Source organism: Trachypithecus francoisi, unplaced genomic scaffold (assembly GCF_009764315.1).
Source record: "Trachypithecus francoisi isolate TF-2019V2 unplaced genomic scaffold, Tfra_2.0 Lachesis_group4, whole genome shotgun sequence".
Classification (NCBI taxonomy): domain Eukaryota; kingdom Metazoa; phylum Chordata; class Mammalia; order Primates; family Cercopithecidae; genus Trachypithecus; species Trachypithecus francoisi.
Genome location: NW_022681469.1, coordinates 129,484,682 through 129,499,787, shown reverse-complemented (window position 1 = coordinate 129,499,787; position 15,106 = coordinate 129,484,682). Strand labels below are relative to the sequence as shown.

At 37.5% G+C, this 15,106-nt stretch overlaps 1 protein-coding gene across 1 annotated transcript in view; it reads left to right on the top strand.

Annotated features, from left to right (window-relative positions):
• Window positions 1-15,106, top strand: part of LOC117072229 (probable C-mannosyltransferase DPY19L2) — a 79,085-nt gene that overhangs the window by 40,455 nt on the left and 23,524 nt on the right. Inside the window, 5 exon segments of the mRNA XM_033192137.1 lie at window positions 7,528-7,619; window positions 10,283-10,382; window positions 13,393-13,470; window positions 14,229-14,279; window positions 14,282-14,317. Coding sequence (XP_033048028.1) covers window positions 7,528-7,619; window positions 10,283-10,382; window positions 13,393-13,470; window positions 14,229-14,279; window positions 14,282-14,317 — 357 coding nt within the window.

The window sequence follows — 15,106 nt, the reverse complement described above, 5'->3', positions numbered from 1 at the left end:
CTTTTTTTATGACTGCATAGTATTCCATGGTGTGTATGTGCCACATTTTCTTAATCCAGTTTGTCAATGATGGACATTTGGGTTGGTTCCAAGTCTTTGCTATTGTGATTAGTGCTGCAGTAAACATGTGTGCATGTGTCTTTATAGCAGCATGATTTATAATCCTTTGGGTATATACCCAGTAATGGGATGGCTGGGTCAAATGGTATTTCTAATTCTGGATCCTTGAGGAATCACCACACTGTCTTCCACAATGGTTGAACTAGTTTACAGTCCCACCAACAGTGTAAAAGTGTGCCTATTTCGCTACATCCTCTCCAGCACCTGTTGTTTCCTGACTTTTTAATGATCGCCATTCTAACTGGTGTGAGATGTCACCTCATTGTGGTTTTTGATTTGCATTGCTCTGATGGCCAGTGATAATGAGCATTTTTTCATTTGTCTCTTGGTTGCATAAATGTCTTCTTTTGAGAAGTGTCTGTTCATATCCCTTGCCCACTTTTTGATGGGGTTTGATTTTTTCTTGTAAATTTGTTTAAGTTCTTTGTAGATTCTGAATGTTAGCCCTTTTTCAGATGGGTAGATTGTAAAATTTTTCTCCCATCCGTAGGTTGACTGTTCACTCTGATGGTAGTTTCTTTTGCTGTGCAGAAGCTCTTTAGTTTAATTAGATCCCATTTGTGAATTTTGGCTTTTGTTGCCATTGCTTTTGGTGTTTTAGTCATGAAGTCCTTGCCCATGCCTATGTCCTGAATGGTATTGCCTAGGTTTTCTTCTAGGGTTTTTATGGTTTTAGGTTTAACATTTAAGTCTCTAATCCATGTTGAATTAATTTTTGTATAAGATGTAAAGAGGGAATCAATTTCAGCTTTCTACATGTAGCTAGCCAGTTTTACCAGCACCATTTATTAAATAGGGAATCTTTTCCCCATTTCTTGTTTTTGTCAGGTTTGTCAACATCAGATGGTTGTAGATGTGTGATATTATGTCTGAGGGCTCTGTTCTCTTCCATTGGTCTGTATCTCTGTTTTGGTACCAGTAGCATGCTGTTTTGGTTACTGTAGCCTTGTAGTATACTTTGAAGTCAGGTAGCGTGATGCCTCCAGCTTTTTTCTTTTGTCTTAGGATTGTCTTGGCAATGCAGGCTCTTTTTTGGTTCCATATGAACTTTAAAGTAGATTTTTTCCCATTCTGTGAAGAAAGTCATTGCTAGCTTGATGGGGATGGCACTGAATCTATAAATTACCTTGGGCATTATGGCCATTTCCACAATATTGATTCTTCCTATCCATGAACATGGAATGTTCTTCCATTTGTTTGTGTCCTCTTTTATTTCATTGAGCAGTGGTTTGTAGTTCTCCTTGAAGAGGTCCTTCACATCCCTTGTAAGTTGAATTCCTAGGTATTTTGTTCTATTTGAAGCAATTGTGAATTGGAGTTCACTCATGATTTGGCTCTCTATTTGTCTGTTATTGGTGTATAGGAATACTTGTGATTTTTGCACATTGATTTTGTATCCTGAGATTTTGCTGAAGTTGCTTATCAGCTTAAGGAGATTTTGGGCTGAGATGATGGGGTTTTCTAAATATACAATCATGTCATCTGCAAACAGGGACAATTTGACTTCCTCTTTTCCTAACTGAATACCCCTTATTTCTTTCTCCTGCCTGATTGCCCTGGCCAGAACTTCCAACACTATGTTGAATAGGAGTCGTGGGAGAGGGAATCCCTGTCTTGTGCCCGTTTTCAAAAGGAATGCTTCCAGTTTTTGCCCGTTCTATATGATACTGGTTGTGAGTTTGTTATAAATAGCTCTTATTATGTTGAAATACATGCCATCAGTACCAAATTTATTGAGAGCTTTTAGCATGAAGGGCTATTGAATTTTGTCAAAGACCTTTTCTGCATCTATTGATATAATCATGTGGTGTTTGTGTTTGTCTTTGGTTCTGTTTATATGCTGGATTACATTTATTGATTTGCATATGTTGAACCTGCCTTGCATTCCAGGGGTGAAGCCCAGTTGATCATGGTGGATAAGCTTTTTGATGTGCTACTGGATCCAGTTTGCCAGTATTTTATTGAGGAATTTTGCACTGATGTTCATCAGGGATATTGGTCTAAAATTCTCTTTTTTTGTTGTGTCTCTGCCAGGCTTTGGTATCAGGATGATGCTGGCCTCATAAAATGTGTTTGGGAGGATTCCCTCTTTTTCTATTGATTGGGATAGTTTCAGAAGGAATGGTACCAGCTCCCCCTTGTACCTCTGGTAGAATTTGGCTGTGAATCCATCTGGTCCTGGACTTTTTTTGGTTGGTAGGCTATTAATTATTGCTTCAATTTCAGAGCCCGTTACTTGTCTATTCAGGGATTCAACTTCATCCTGGTTTAGTCTTGGGAGGATGTATGTGTCCAGGAATTTATCCATTTCTTCTAGGTTTTCTAGTTTTTTTGCGTAGAGGTATTTATAGAATTATCTGATGTTAGTTTGTATTTCTGTGGGGTCGGTGGTGATATCCCCTTTATCATTTTTCATTGCTTCTATTTGATTCTTCTCTCTTTTCTTCTTTATTTTTCTTGCTAGCAGTCTATCAATGTTGTTGATCTTTTCAAAAAACCAGCTCCTGGATTCATTGATTGTTTCAAGGATTTTTTTGTGTCTCTATCTCCTTCAGTTCTGCTCTGATCTTAGTTATTTCTTGCCTTCTGCTAGCTTTTGAATGTGTTTGCTCTTGTTTCTCTGGTTCTTTTAATTGTGATGTTAGGGTGTCAATTTTATATATTTCCTGCTTTCTCTTGTGGGCATTTAGTGCTATAAATTTCCCTCTACACACTGCTTTAAATGTGTCCCCAATATTATGGTATGTTGTGTCTTTGTTCTCATTGGTTTCAAAGAACATCTTTATTTCTGCCTTCATTTCGTTATGTATCCAGTAGTCATTCAGGAGCTAGTTGTTCAGTTTCCATGTAGTTGAGCAGTTTTGAGTGAGTTTCTTAATCCTGAGTTCTAGTTTGATTGCACTGTGGTCTGAGAGACCGTTTGTTATAATTTCTGTTCTTTCATATTTGCTGAGGAGTGCTTTACTTCCAACAATGTGGTCAATTTTGGAATAAGTGCAATGTGGTGCTGAGAAGAATATACATTCTGTTGATATGGGGTGGAGAATTCTGTAGATGTCCATTAGGTCTGCTTGGTGCAGAGCTGAGTTCCCTCCTGGATATCCTTGTTAACTTGCTATCTCGTTGATCTGTCTGGTGTTGACAGTGTGGTGTTCAAGTTGCTCATTATTATTGTGTGGGAGTCTAAGTCTCTATGCAAGTCTCTAAGTGCTTGCTTTATGAATCTGGGTGCTCCTGTACTGGGTGCATATATATTTAGGATAGTTAGCTCTTTTTGTTGAATTGATCCCTTTATCATTATATAATGGCCTTCTTTGTCTCTTTTGATCTTTGTTGGTTTAAAGTCTGTTTTATCAGAGACTAGGATTGCAACCCCTGCTTTTTTTGTTTGTTTGTTTTCCGTTTGCTTGGTAGATTTTCCTCCATCCCTTTGTTTTGAGCCTATGCATGTCTCTGCACGTGAGATGGGTCTCCTGAATACAGCACACTGATGGGTGTGCTTTGACTCTTTATCCAGTTTTCCAGTCTGTGTCTTTTAATTGGAGCATTTAGCCCATTTACATTTAAGCTTAATATTGTTATGTGCGAATTTGATCCTGTCATTATATTAGCTGGTTATTTTCCTCATTAGTTGATGCAGTTTCTTCCTAGCATCAATGGTGTTTACATTTTGGCATGTTTTTGCAGTGGCTGGTACCGGTTGTTCCTTTCCATGTTTAGTGCTTCCTTCAGGAACTCTTGTAAGGCCGGCCTGGTGGGTATAAAACCTCTCAGCATTTGCTTGTCTGTAAAGGATTTTACTTCTCCTTCACTTATGAAGCTTAGTTTGACTGGATATGAAATTCTGGTTTGCAAATTTTTTCTTTAAGAATGTCAAATATTGCCCCCACTCTCTTCTGGCTTGTAGAGTTTCTGCCGAGAGATCTGCTGTTCGTCTGATGTACTTCCCTTTGTGGGTAGCCCGACCTTTCTCTCTGGCTGCCCTTAATTTTTTTTCCTTCATTTCAACTTTGGTGAATCTCACAATTATGTGTCTTGGAGTTGCTCTTCTCGAGGAGTATCTTTGTGGGGTGCTCTCTGTATTTCCTGAATTTGAATGTTGACCCGCCTTGCTAGGTTGGGGAATTTCTCCTGTATAATATCCTTCAGAGTATTTTCCAACGTGGTTCCATTCTCCCAGTCACTTTCAGGTATACCAATCAGAGGTAGATTTGGTCTTTTCATATAGTCCCATATTTCTTGCAGGCTTTGTTTATATCTTTTTACTCTTTTTTCTCTAAACTTGACTTCTCACTTCATTTCATTCATTTGATCTTCAGTCACTGATACCCTTTCTTCCAGTTGATTGAATCGGTTACTGAGGCTTGTGTGTGCATCATGCAGTTCTCATGCCATGGTTTTCAGCTCTATCAGGTCATTTAAGGATTTCTCTACATTGGTTATTCTAGTTAGCCATTCATCTAATCTTTTTTCAATGTTTTTAGCTTCTTTGTGATGGGTTCAAACTTCCTCCTTTAGCTCGGACAAGTTTGATCATGTGAAGCCTTCTTCTCTCGTCAAAGTCATTCTCCATCCAGCTTTATTCTGTTGCTAGTGAAGAACTGTGTTTCTTTGGAGGGGGTGAAGTGCTCTGATTTTTAGAATTTTCAGCTTTTGTACTCTGTTTGTTCCCCATCTTTGTGGTTTTATCTACCTTTGGTCTTTGATAATGGTGACGTACAGATGGGGTTTTGGTGTGGATGTCCTTTCTTTTTGTTAGTTTTCCTTCTAACAATCAGGACCCCCAGCTGCAAGTCTATTGGAGTTTGCTGGAGGTCCACTCCAGACCCTGTTTGCCTGGGTATTAGCAGCAGAGGCTGCAGCAGAGTGAATATTGCTGAACAGCAAATGTTGCTGCCTGATCATTTCTCTGGAAGCTTCATCTCAGAGGGATACCCAGCCGTGTGAGGTGTCAGTCTGCCCCTACTTGGGGGTGCTTCCTAGTTAGGCTACTCGAGGGTCAGGGACCCACTTGAGGAGGCAGTCTGTCCGTTCTTAGATCTCCAACTCTGTGCTGGGAGAACCACTAGTCTCTTCAAAGCTGTCAGACAGGGACATTTAAATCTACTGAGGTTTCTGCTGCCTTTTGTTTGGCTATGCCCTGTCCCCAGAGGTGGAGTCTACAGAGGCCAGCAGGCCTCCTTGAGCTGTGGTGGGCTCCACCCAGTTCAAGCTTCCAGGCTGCTTCGTTTACCTACTCAAACCTCAGGAATGGTGGGCGCCCCTCCCCCAGCCTTGCTGCTGCCTTGCAGTTAGATCTCAGACTGCTGTGCCATCAATGAAGGAGGCTCTGTGTTCGTGGGACCCTCTATGCCAGGTGCGGGATGTAATATCCTGATGTGCCATTTGCTAAGACCTTTGGAAAAGGGCAGTATTAGGGTGGGAGTCACCCAATTTTCCAGGTGGTGTGTGTCACGGTTTCCCTTGGCTAGGAAAGGGAATTCCCTTACCCCTTGCACTTCCCGGGTGAGGCGATGCCTGCCCTGCTTCATCTCTCACTTGGTGGGCTGCACCCACAGTCGTGCACCCACTGTCCAACATGCCCCAGTGAGATGAACCCAGTACCTCAGTTAGAAATGCAGAAATCACCCATCTCTTGAGTTGCTCAGTCTGGGAGCTGTAGCCTAGAGCTGTTCCTATTTGGGCATCTTGGAACCTCATTCCATATTTTTAAGTGTACACTACAGTACTAACACAATGTTGTATAGCAGATCTCTAGCACTTATTCATCTTGTCTAACTGAAACTTGTCTGACAGCAAGGACATGGTTAAGACGCTGCCACCTGCTCCCTCACTTCTTTCTGTTACGTCATGGTGTCTGTTCAGTAATGCAAAATGCTGAATTCAAAATAGACATTAACTTACTAATTCAGCCCAATGAAACATGGTCTACCTAAAAAGAGCTCATAGAAGCTTATTTCAAATATGATGGATTCATTCAACAAAATATTGAGCAAATACCATGTTCATGCTCTGTTAGATGCTGAGGATACGGCAATGAAAAAGAGAGAGATTCTGACTATTAGCTCTTGGGAGCAAAATATTTTATATGTTATGACACAGGTTACATAGGGTAGAAGTACATTTTTTTTTCAAGATGGAGTCTTGCTCTGTTTCCCAGCCTGGAGTACAGTGAGTGCAGTGGCGTGATCTCAGCTCACTGCAACCTCTGCCTCCTGGTTTCAAGCAATTCTCCTGCCTCAGCCTCCTGAGTAGCTGGGATTACAGGCATGTGCCACCATGCTCAACTAAATTTTTGTATTTTTAGTAGAGATGGGGTTTCACCATGTTGGCTAGGCTGGTCTTGAACTGCTGACCTCATGATCCACCCACCTTGGCCTCCCAGAGTATACTGGAGATTACAGGCATGAGCCACCATGCCCGGCCAGGGTAGAAGTACTCTTATCCATTGCTGTTGGGTTAATTTTAAAAAATCAGTTAGATAAAGGAATCATAAAAATTATACATAAAATCCTTATATATATTATTCTAAAGCAAACAAATGCATTGCCATTCAACAATGTGCTGATATAATGACAAAGCTTTTTCTTTGAGTGTGCCAGGAAACTGTTGGTATAAGTTGACTTTCTTATATGTATCATAATTCCTCTTACAACATTTACAATTTTGGTATCTTGGAAGAGGAGCAATAACTTATAACACTCTTGGAAAGTAATAAGAGTTCACATTCTTTCTAGAATTTCAGAATTTTTGACGGAAAATTTTTCTAATACTCTGACCCATATGTCTTAGAAGTAATTTTAAAGTTTGTATGAACATTTAATACTTTCATTACATGCATCACATTTGTAGTTCCCAAATACTTCTAGTTGTTTTTAAAATATATACTTAACCTTTTTTAAGTTACATTTTACAAATTCTGAGGCAATCTTAGCTATTCGAAGTGTGTATTTATATTCATTCAAACTTGTTATGTAGAAACTCTCTTGGTGCTTGCGAATGACCTAGGTGACATTTGTTTAGGTATTTGTCTTGGCATACATATATCCCAAAGCCTGGGATGCCAGGATCATATGCCAGGATCATACCTGCAGGACTGGACTGTGAATCTAGTTGGTCAGACACAGAATTCTCACAACTCTTATACATACAATCTTATTTGTCCCTTGGGTTTCCTTTTGCTCAGTCTGATATATCTGTTGCTGGTTTCTGGACATGGTAGTTAATTGCTCTCTACTTAATGGCCTCGTGTTAAGAGAGCTTCAAAAACTGAGAAGCTATGCCAGACACTCAGAAATGGGATATAGTGAGCCTAGTATTAAAATTACTAAAACAAACTCACCCCTGGTTTTTAAATATGTTTGTTATAGTAAACATGATGTAAAGTGGGCATTTTGTTGATTTCAGGCCACCCGTGTGATGTGGACACCACCTCTCCATGAAAGTTTTTCCTATTCATTCCTTGTACTTCAGATGTATATTTTAACTTTGATTCTCAGGTAACTTTGATTTATAAAACAAAGGCAAATAAATTATAATTTAAGTTTCTTAAAATATACTTCAATTCAGCACTTTGGGAGGCCAAGGTGGGCGGATCACTTGAGGTCAGGAGTTCGAAACCAGCCTGGCCAACATGGTGAAAGCTCATCTCTACTAAATTACAAAAATTAGCCAGGCATAGTGGTGTGCATTTGTAATCCAAGCTACTTGGGAGGCTGAGGCAGGAGAATTGATTGAACCGGGAGGCAGAGGTTGCCGTGAGCTGAGATTGTGCCACTGCACTCCAGCCTGGGCAACAGAGCGAGACTCCCTCTAAAAAAAAGTCAATATATATCTATATTATAGATATATACTTCAATCTATGAAGTTGTAATTACCAAATTTAGACAATTTTTTAGTTATTTTAAAAGTATTGAGTATAGATTTAAGAAAATAATTCAAAATTGCTATGTAAAAATTGGTCTCCATTTAAGAGTGTAGGCTACAGGTTTTAGATAACTACGTTATGTTTTAAAAAACCAAAAGGTATGTGTTTGTATATAGTTTGCCAAGATTCAAAAGTTTTTGAGAAACAATTACATTTTCTCTTCAGAGTTTAGGCACTCTGACATTGTTTTCTAACCTGTGATTTTGATGAATGTGCCATGAGAAAAGTGTTCTGTGTGCAAACGAATTTGGGAAATGCGGAGTTAGATGGATAAGGAGTACATATATTCTCTTATTTATGAAGCATTTCTGAACAACCAATGTTTCCAACAGGACAACCAGTTTCATTTCAAAGTTTTTTTTTTTTTGGATACACTTTTTTTTGTAGGGATTACATTTATAAGCATTTTAGATATTTAAGAGGTCTGAGAAATGAACAAAAAACCCCATAAGTGGTAGGTAGTATAAATAGCCTTATCAGAGAAATAAGTTTGATAGAATACTAATGAGAACTCTCACTGAATGAAATAATGATCACTATCTCCTCCAAACTCCCAGAGGACACCATTCTTCACCTACTAGTCCCTGGCAGATTCTGCCTTATATAAAAATCATTTGTTTGTCTTCCTTGTTTTTTAAAACAGTAAATTTATGAATCATCCACACATACATAAATTTTTATTTATTTATTTAGAGACGGAGTCTTGCTCTGTCACCTAGGCTGGAGTGCAGTGGCACAATTGGCTCACTGCAACCTCTGCTTCCCGGCTTCAAGCGATTCTCCTGCCTCAGCCTCCCAAGTAGCTGGGATTACAGGTGCACACCACCATCCTCAGCTAATTTTTGTATTTTTAGTAGAGGCAGGGTTTTACCATGTTGGCCAGGCTGGTCTCAAACTCCTGACCTCAAGTGATCTGCCCACTTCGGCCTCCCAAAGTGCTGGGATTACAGGCATGAGCCACTGTGCCCAGCCAGTTATATGTATTTAAAAGTACCAATGGTGCACACATCCATGCAAATATTTGTGGCACTCAGATAAAGCTAATTGAAGAGTGGTAAATAGTAGTGTACTGGGGTAGCACAAACTTTGAGAATGGAGCAGGCTAACTTCTGATTTCTTATCAACTTGACGAGTATATTCTGGGGTTGAATTTGGATTTAGGAACCTCCTCCTCATTCAGATCTCTGCATCTTTGCTCTACACTTTGCCTTCTCTCAAAGATTAGGTGATGGAAGCTGCCCATTCTTCATCACCCCTTGCTATTCATTCCCAGTTTAATTCCTAGGAAGGTGGGTTATTTTTATTTTTTTTTTGAAGTGATATCAGTCTGGTCAGTCAGGGGTTTCATGGAATAAAATGTCTTAATTAGAACATTTAGGGTTGTATCATTGAGGACATGTGCTATACTCGGTATCTTAGTCAAAAGTAATTTTTGTTTGAAAAATATAAGATTACAAAGTACATAATGAGTATTTTATGATAACAGTAAACAATATGAACATTTAGAATTTTGTTTTGGAAAATTTATATATGATTGTACAAAGATTCATCAAAACCCAACAGAGCATTTATAAAAGGAACAGTTACAGTTTTATTATTTATGTAAAACATTTGTGTTTCTTTTTTCATGTCTAAAAGTTATTGTAATTCTCTGTGGTAAAAGATACTGGTTCCCAATACATCTCAGTAATGGAGAATGGACAATTTAAACTTCCACACGCTTCAAGTGAATTCTAGAATGATTTTTTAATTTTTTAAGATTCCTTTTCCTCAAATTTTTCCCATAGTTGTTAACTTATTACTTTGTCAGCACTTAAATTTCTCTTCAATGTTTTTGGAAACAGAAAAGTGGTGGTATATAAAGTTGTTGCTACACATACAGGAGAAGCATGTTGAGGTGTGCAGGGGCAGTGCCACATCCTATTTTCTGACCTCCTTGCTGGAGTATTAAATTTCTAATATCATGCATATGTAGAGGAAAACAAGCTTTTGTATTTAAAATATTTAGTGGTAAATTACAATGTTATTTTTAAAACTCTAATTTTGATTGCTTCATGCAAGGCATGAAGTATTTCAAGTTCTTTTTAGTATGCTTTAAAAAGTTAACTATATTTTGTTGTATTATAATAAAGGTAATGGAATAATTTAGATTTTATCATTTTGCAACTAGTCTTTCTTTTCAGTGACAGCCTATTTTTAGGGTGAAACTTATTCGTATCAATTCTCTCTATTAAGGACCTCGAGCAATGATAGAAGACCCTTCGTTGCACTCTGTCTTTCCAATGTGGCTTTTATGCTTCCCTGGCAATTTGCTCAGTTTATACTTTTTACACAGGTAAGATGATTTTTTAAATTAATTTTTATTTTTATTTTAAGTTCTGGGGTACATGTGTGGGATGTACAGGTTTGTTACATAGGTAAATGTATGCCATGGTGGTTTTTGCACCTATCAACTCATCACCTAGGTATTAAGCCCAGCATGCATTAGCTGTTTTTCCTAATGCTCTCCCCACCCCATCCCCCAGCAGGCCCCAGCGTGTGTTGTTCCCCTGCCTGTGTCCATGTATTCTCATTGTTCAGCAACCACTTCTAAGTGAGAACATGTGGTGTTTGGTTTTCTGTTCCTGTTGCTGAGGATAATGGCCTCCAGCTCCATTCATGTCCCTGCAAAGGACCTGATCTCGTTCCTTTTTATGGCTGCATAGTATTCCATGGTGTATATGTACCACATTTTCTTTATCCAGTCTGTCACTGATGGGCATTTGTGTTAATTCCATGTCTTTGCTATTGTTAATAGTGCTGCAATGAACACATGTATCTTTGTAATAAAATGATTTATATTCCTTTGGGTATATTAATTAAGTTGAATGCAAGACGTCCTTGGTTGTTTCCATAGAAATTTTTAAATATGGTTACATTTATGCCCTAAAACATTTTCAAAATAGGGGATAAATTTTACATAAAGGTATGATTTTTATGAAATAATATAATTCCACAGTCTTTTACTGTATTAGTTAGTTTGACAGACTTTAAGGCTCGACATGTGAAAGAGTTTTTCTATTATTTTTATTCACAAATGTTATTTTTGGTGTTTGAGATATTATCTGTATATAACTACCTATAGATTTTCCTTTTGTCGTGGTGATCATTCTGGGTGCCAAGCTACACAGCATTCTAAGGGCCAGTCCTACTCTTCACAGCAGGATGTTCTGCTTCCCATCCAGCTAAATGTTGGCTGTTTTGTCTGTGGAGCAGAATTTTACCTGGCACCATTTCTATGAGCTTTAATCATAAAGCTCATCATTGCTTAAGTGAGCTGAGCCCATATCCTGTTTCTAAAGCAACTGCATAACTAGTACCAAGAAACTGAACTGGGGAAGCAGAGAGTAAATGGAGAATTCTGAGGAAATTTCATGATACTAAGATTTTCCATCAGAGCTCCTTCCTGCATAATAAATACTGATGATAATAATAATACTCTGTATTGGAAGTGAGAAATTCTGCCAAGAAGTCTTATGCTGCCAATAGCCTACAAAGAATGAAATTATAACCCCAGCTCAATTGGTGCTGCATGTTTAAAGTATTCCCTCTGCTTTACTTCATAATAGTTGGCTCCTTTCAGGTTATAACATGGACATTATTCTATGGTTTTCATTATTTGCAAATGTCAACAGAGTAGAATTGGTTTTTAGTGAGCAGCACTTCATTGCAAGCACATTTATTAACCCAGTGGTACTGATGCAACCAAGCAGCTCTTTGGGGCCAGGCACGATGGCTCATGCCTGTAATCCTAGAACTTTGGGAGGCTGAGGCGGGTGGATCACGAGGTCAGGAGTTCAAGACCAGCCTGGCCAAGATGGTGAAACCCCGTCTCTACTAAAAATACAAAAAAATTAGCCGGGCATGGTGGCAGGCTCCTGTAACCTCAGCTACTTGGGAGGCTGAGGCAGAGAATTGCTTGAACCTGGGAGTTAGATATCACACCACTGCACTCCATCCTGGGTGACAGAGTGAGACTCAGTTCCAAAAAAAAAAAAAAAAAAAGGTCTTTGGGTAAGTTTGATATTGCTGTAATGATTTTCTAGCCATTCTCTGGATATATACTAGGCTTTTATTTTTCTTTACTAATGTATATAGTTTTGTTTGTATTTGTGCGTTTCATGCTTACAGAGGGATAATTCAATGTTATTTTCTGGGTGTACTTTAAGATTTTATTCTTAATTGTGTTTTTCATAGATTAAGGTTAAACTTAGTTCATTGTGCCACCACATCTGGCTAATTTTTTAATTTTTTGTAGAGATGAGGTAGCACCATCTTGCCCAGGCTGCTCTTGAACTCCAGGGCTCAAGCAGTCCTCCTATCTGGGCCTCCCAAAATGCTGGGATTATAGGCATGAGCCACCATGCCTAGCCCAATTTTTTTATGACTTCTGTGCTCTCCTGGAATTTTCAATCCTATCAGTTATTTCCTTGAACATTTGAAGCATAGTTTAAAGACATATCTGATTGCACCAGACAAGTGTTTGAGTGATCTCCAAGCTAAGAATAGTTTTATGTATTTAAAGGGATATAGAACAAAAATGAAAAAGAATGTACAAGAGACTGTATGTGACCAACAAAGCATAACGTACTTATTATCTGGCCTTTTATATAACAAATGTGCTGATCCCTGATATAAATCTTTTGTGGATCTGTTTCTATTGTGTTAGTGATAGTGTCTTATCTTCATCTATGCTGGGCTATTTTTGATTTGGTGTTGGACATTATACATGAAAAGTTGGAGAGGCAAGTCAAAAGCACTAATTAATCTTGAACCACCTTCATGCAATCAGATTGAGATGATCCATAGATGGGTTTCCGTCTTTCTGAGGGCTGCTTGATTTCTGGTTCACTATTATAGTATGGCCTTTTGAAACTCCAAACTAAAGCACCCTTCTTGGTGCACTCTGAGTGCTGAATCTGCTGAAATGCCTGCTCAGCTTGCTGGTCTCCCAACTGCCTCTCAGCTGGCAGGCATCTGCCTCTGTTGAAATTGGCAGATACCTCTGGGAGAAAAGTGGTCCAAAATGTCATGCTCATTGCTATAGATTGCCATCTATCTTTTTAATTCCTCATTTGCTTTGTTAATAATCTGTGGCTTTTATACATATTTTAAAAATATTTTTATTTATATATTTATATTTTTCCTAGACATTCTAGTTCTTAGTGGGAAGGAAGGTTGGTTCAAATTCCTTTGCTTACCATTATTAGAAATGTAGCCCTCCTCTTATATTTACTTTGCCTATGAATAGTAAAGTGTTAGTTTTCTATACTTTTTTTCACTTTTGCTTTTTTATGTTATTTCAGATAGCATCATTATTTCCCATGTATGTTGTGGGATACATTGAACCAAGCAAATTTCAGAAGATCATTTATGTGAACATGGTAACATTTTTAATATATATAAGTCAAATGTTAAGATAGGTCCTCAGAGTTTATAAAATCGAAGTGATTCTGTTTTATAGGGTACCTCCTCTTTGGTAATATTTAATACATATGGTACTGGTGATATCCAGAAGGAAAACTGGAAATGTATATTATAGATGTCATATTATAATAGATTATACTTTCAACTAGACTATAGATGTGTTTTATTCTCTAAAATGTTTATGTTTTATTTATTATTATTATTACTACTTTTAAAACTGCCTTTTCTTTCTCAGACATGAGATTTTAGCATTTTGCCTGAATGACACTCTAGCTGAAATTTTATATTCTTGCAATTTTGTTTTTGGCTTAGGTCCCAAACATAGCTTCCTTAAAAATACAAAAAGTTAGTAAAGCTTCATAAATAATAGAAGTTCTGAAGTCTAACAAAAATAAGATTAGTAAAACTGGTATTTATAACTAAGTCTTTCTTGTTATATTACTCCATTGTTAAAACAATAGAAATCATAGACTTATTTTTCATTGTTCCAAGTAGCAGATGGAGAAAAAGTGAAATTCTGCCAGATAGAGTTTATAGTCTTGAATTTTAATACTTACAATGTAGCAGTGACTTGAAATTCTGTTATCATTTGGCCAAGAGTTATTCATCTTTATGCAAATAGATTTGCATTAGAAATGGCTATATACCTACAAAATATGCATTATGCCAATATATGTAATAACCATAAAATGTATTTTTTTCACTTTTTTTTCAGATTTCAGTTATCCTTAGTTTCATTTTGATGTTTGGAAATTCAATGTACTTAAATCTTCTTATTATTCTTCATCTTTATTAATGACGTGGGTAAGTATTTAGTTCATAAAGTTGGTGTTTTTTTTTTAACCTACCAAATAGCATGTTTTCCTATCTAAAACAGGTATAAGAGAATAAATAGGCCCTTTCCTGATTATCATTCAACATGACACAGTTCTTCCCAAGCAAACCTTTTTATCTGTCCTATCCTTGAAAAATATTATAGTAGGAAGTTTTTCTTTTTAAGACAATGCCCAAGTAAATATTTAAAAATTATCATAAAATAATGACTTACTTTAATCATATCCCATTTTATGATAAAAATGACTTCTTTCTCCTAAATCACTTGAGGAGGTTAAGTACTCATTGCAGTGCCACTGCCACTGCCCAAAACATTTTTGGAACTCCTCTGAGTTTCCTTCACAGATGTGGCACATTCTTTACAATGTCTTCACTGATGGCAAATCTTTGCCTTTCGAGAGTGGATTTGATTTTTCGAAATGACCAACATTTTGTGAATATTTTGTGTGATTGGGCTGGGTAATACAGGCCTTACTCAAATGATGGTGTGACAGTAAAGTCATAAGACCGATTATTTTGCACGTATAACTAAGTTATTTCTGAAAGCAGTTTAGAAAGTGTAGTTCCAAACTACTTTGAGCAATGGCAAGATAATTAGAATAAGTGTGTAGTCTCCTCACAGGAACTACATGGAATGACATTTTTTGGATATGTGTTTGGAAAGGTGGTTTAGTAAATCAGTTCTATTACATTGTAGTTATACTTCTGATATCTATAAGCTAGAGCCTAGAATATTCCCCTGTACCTCCCATCTCCACA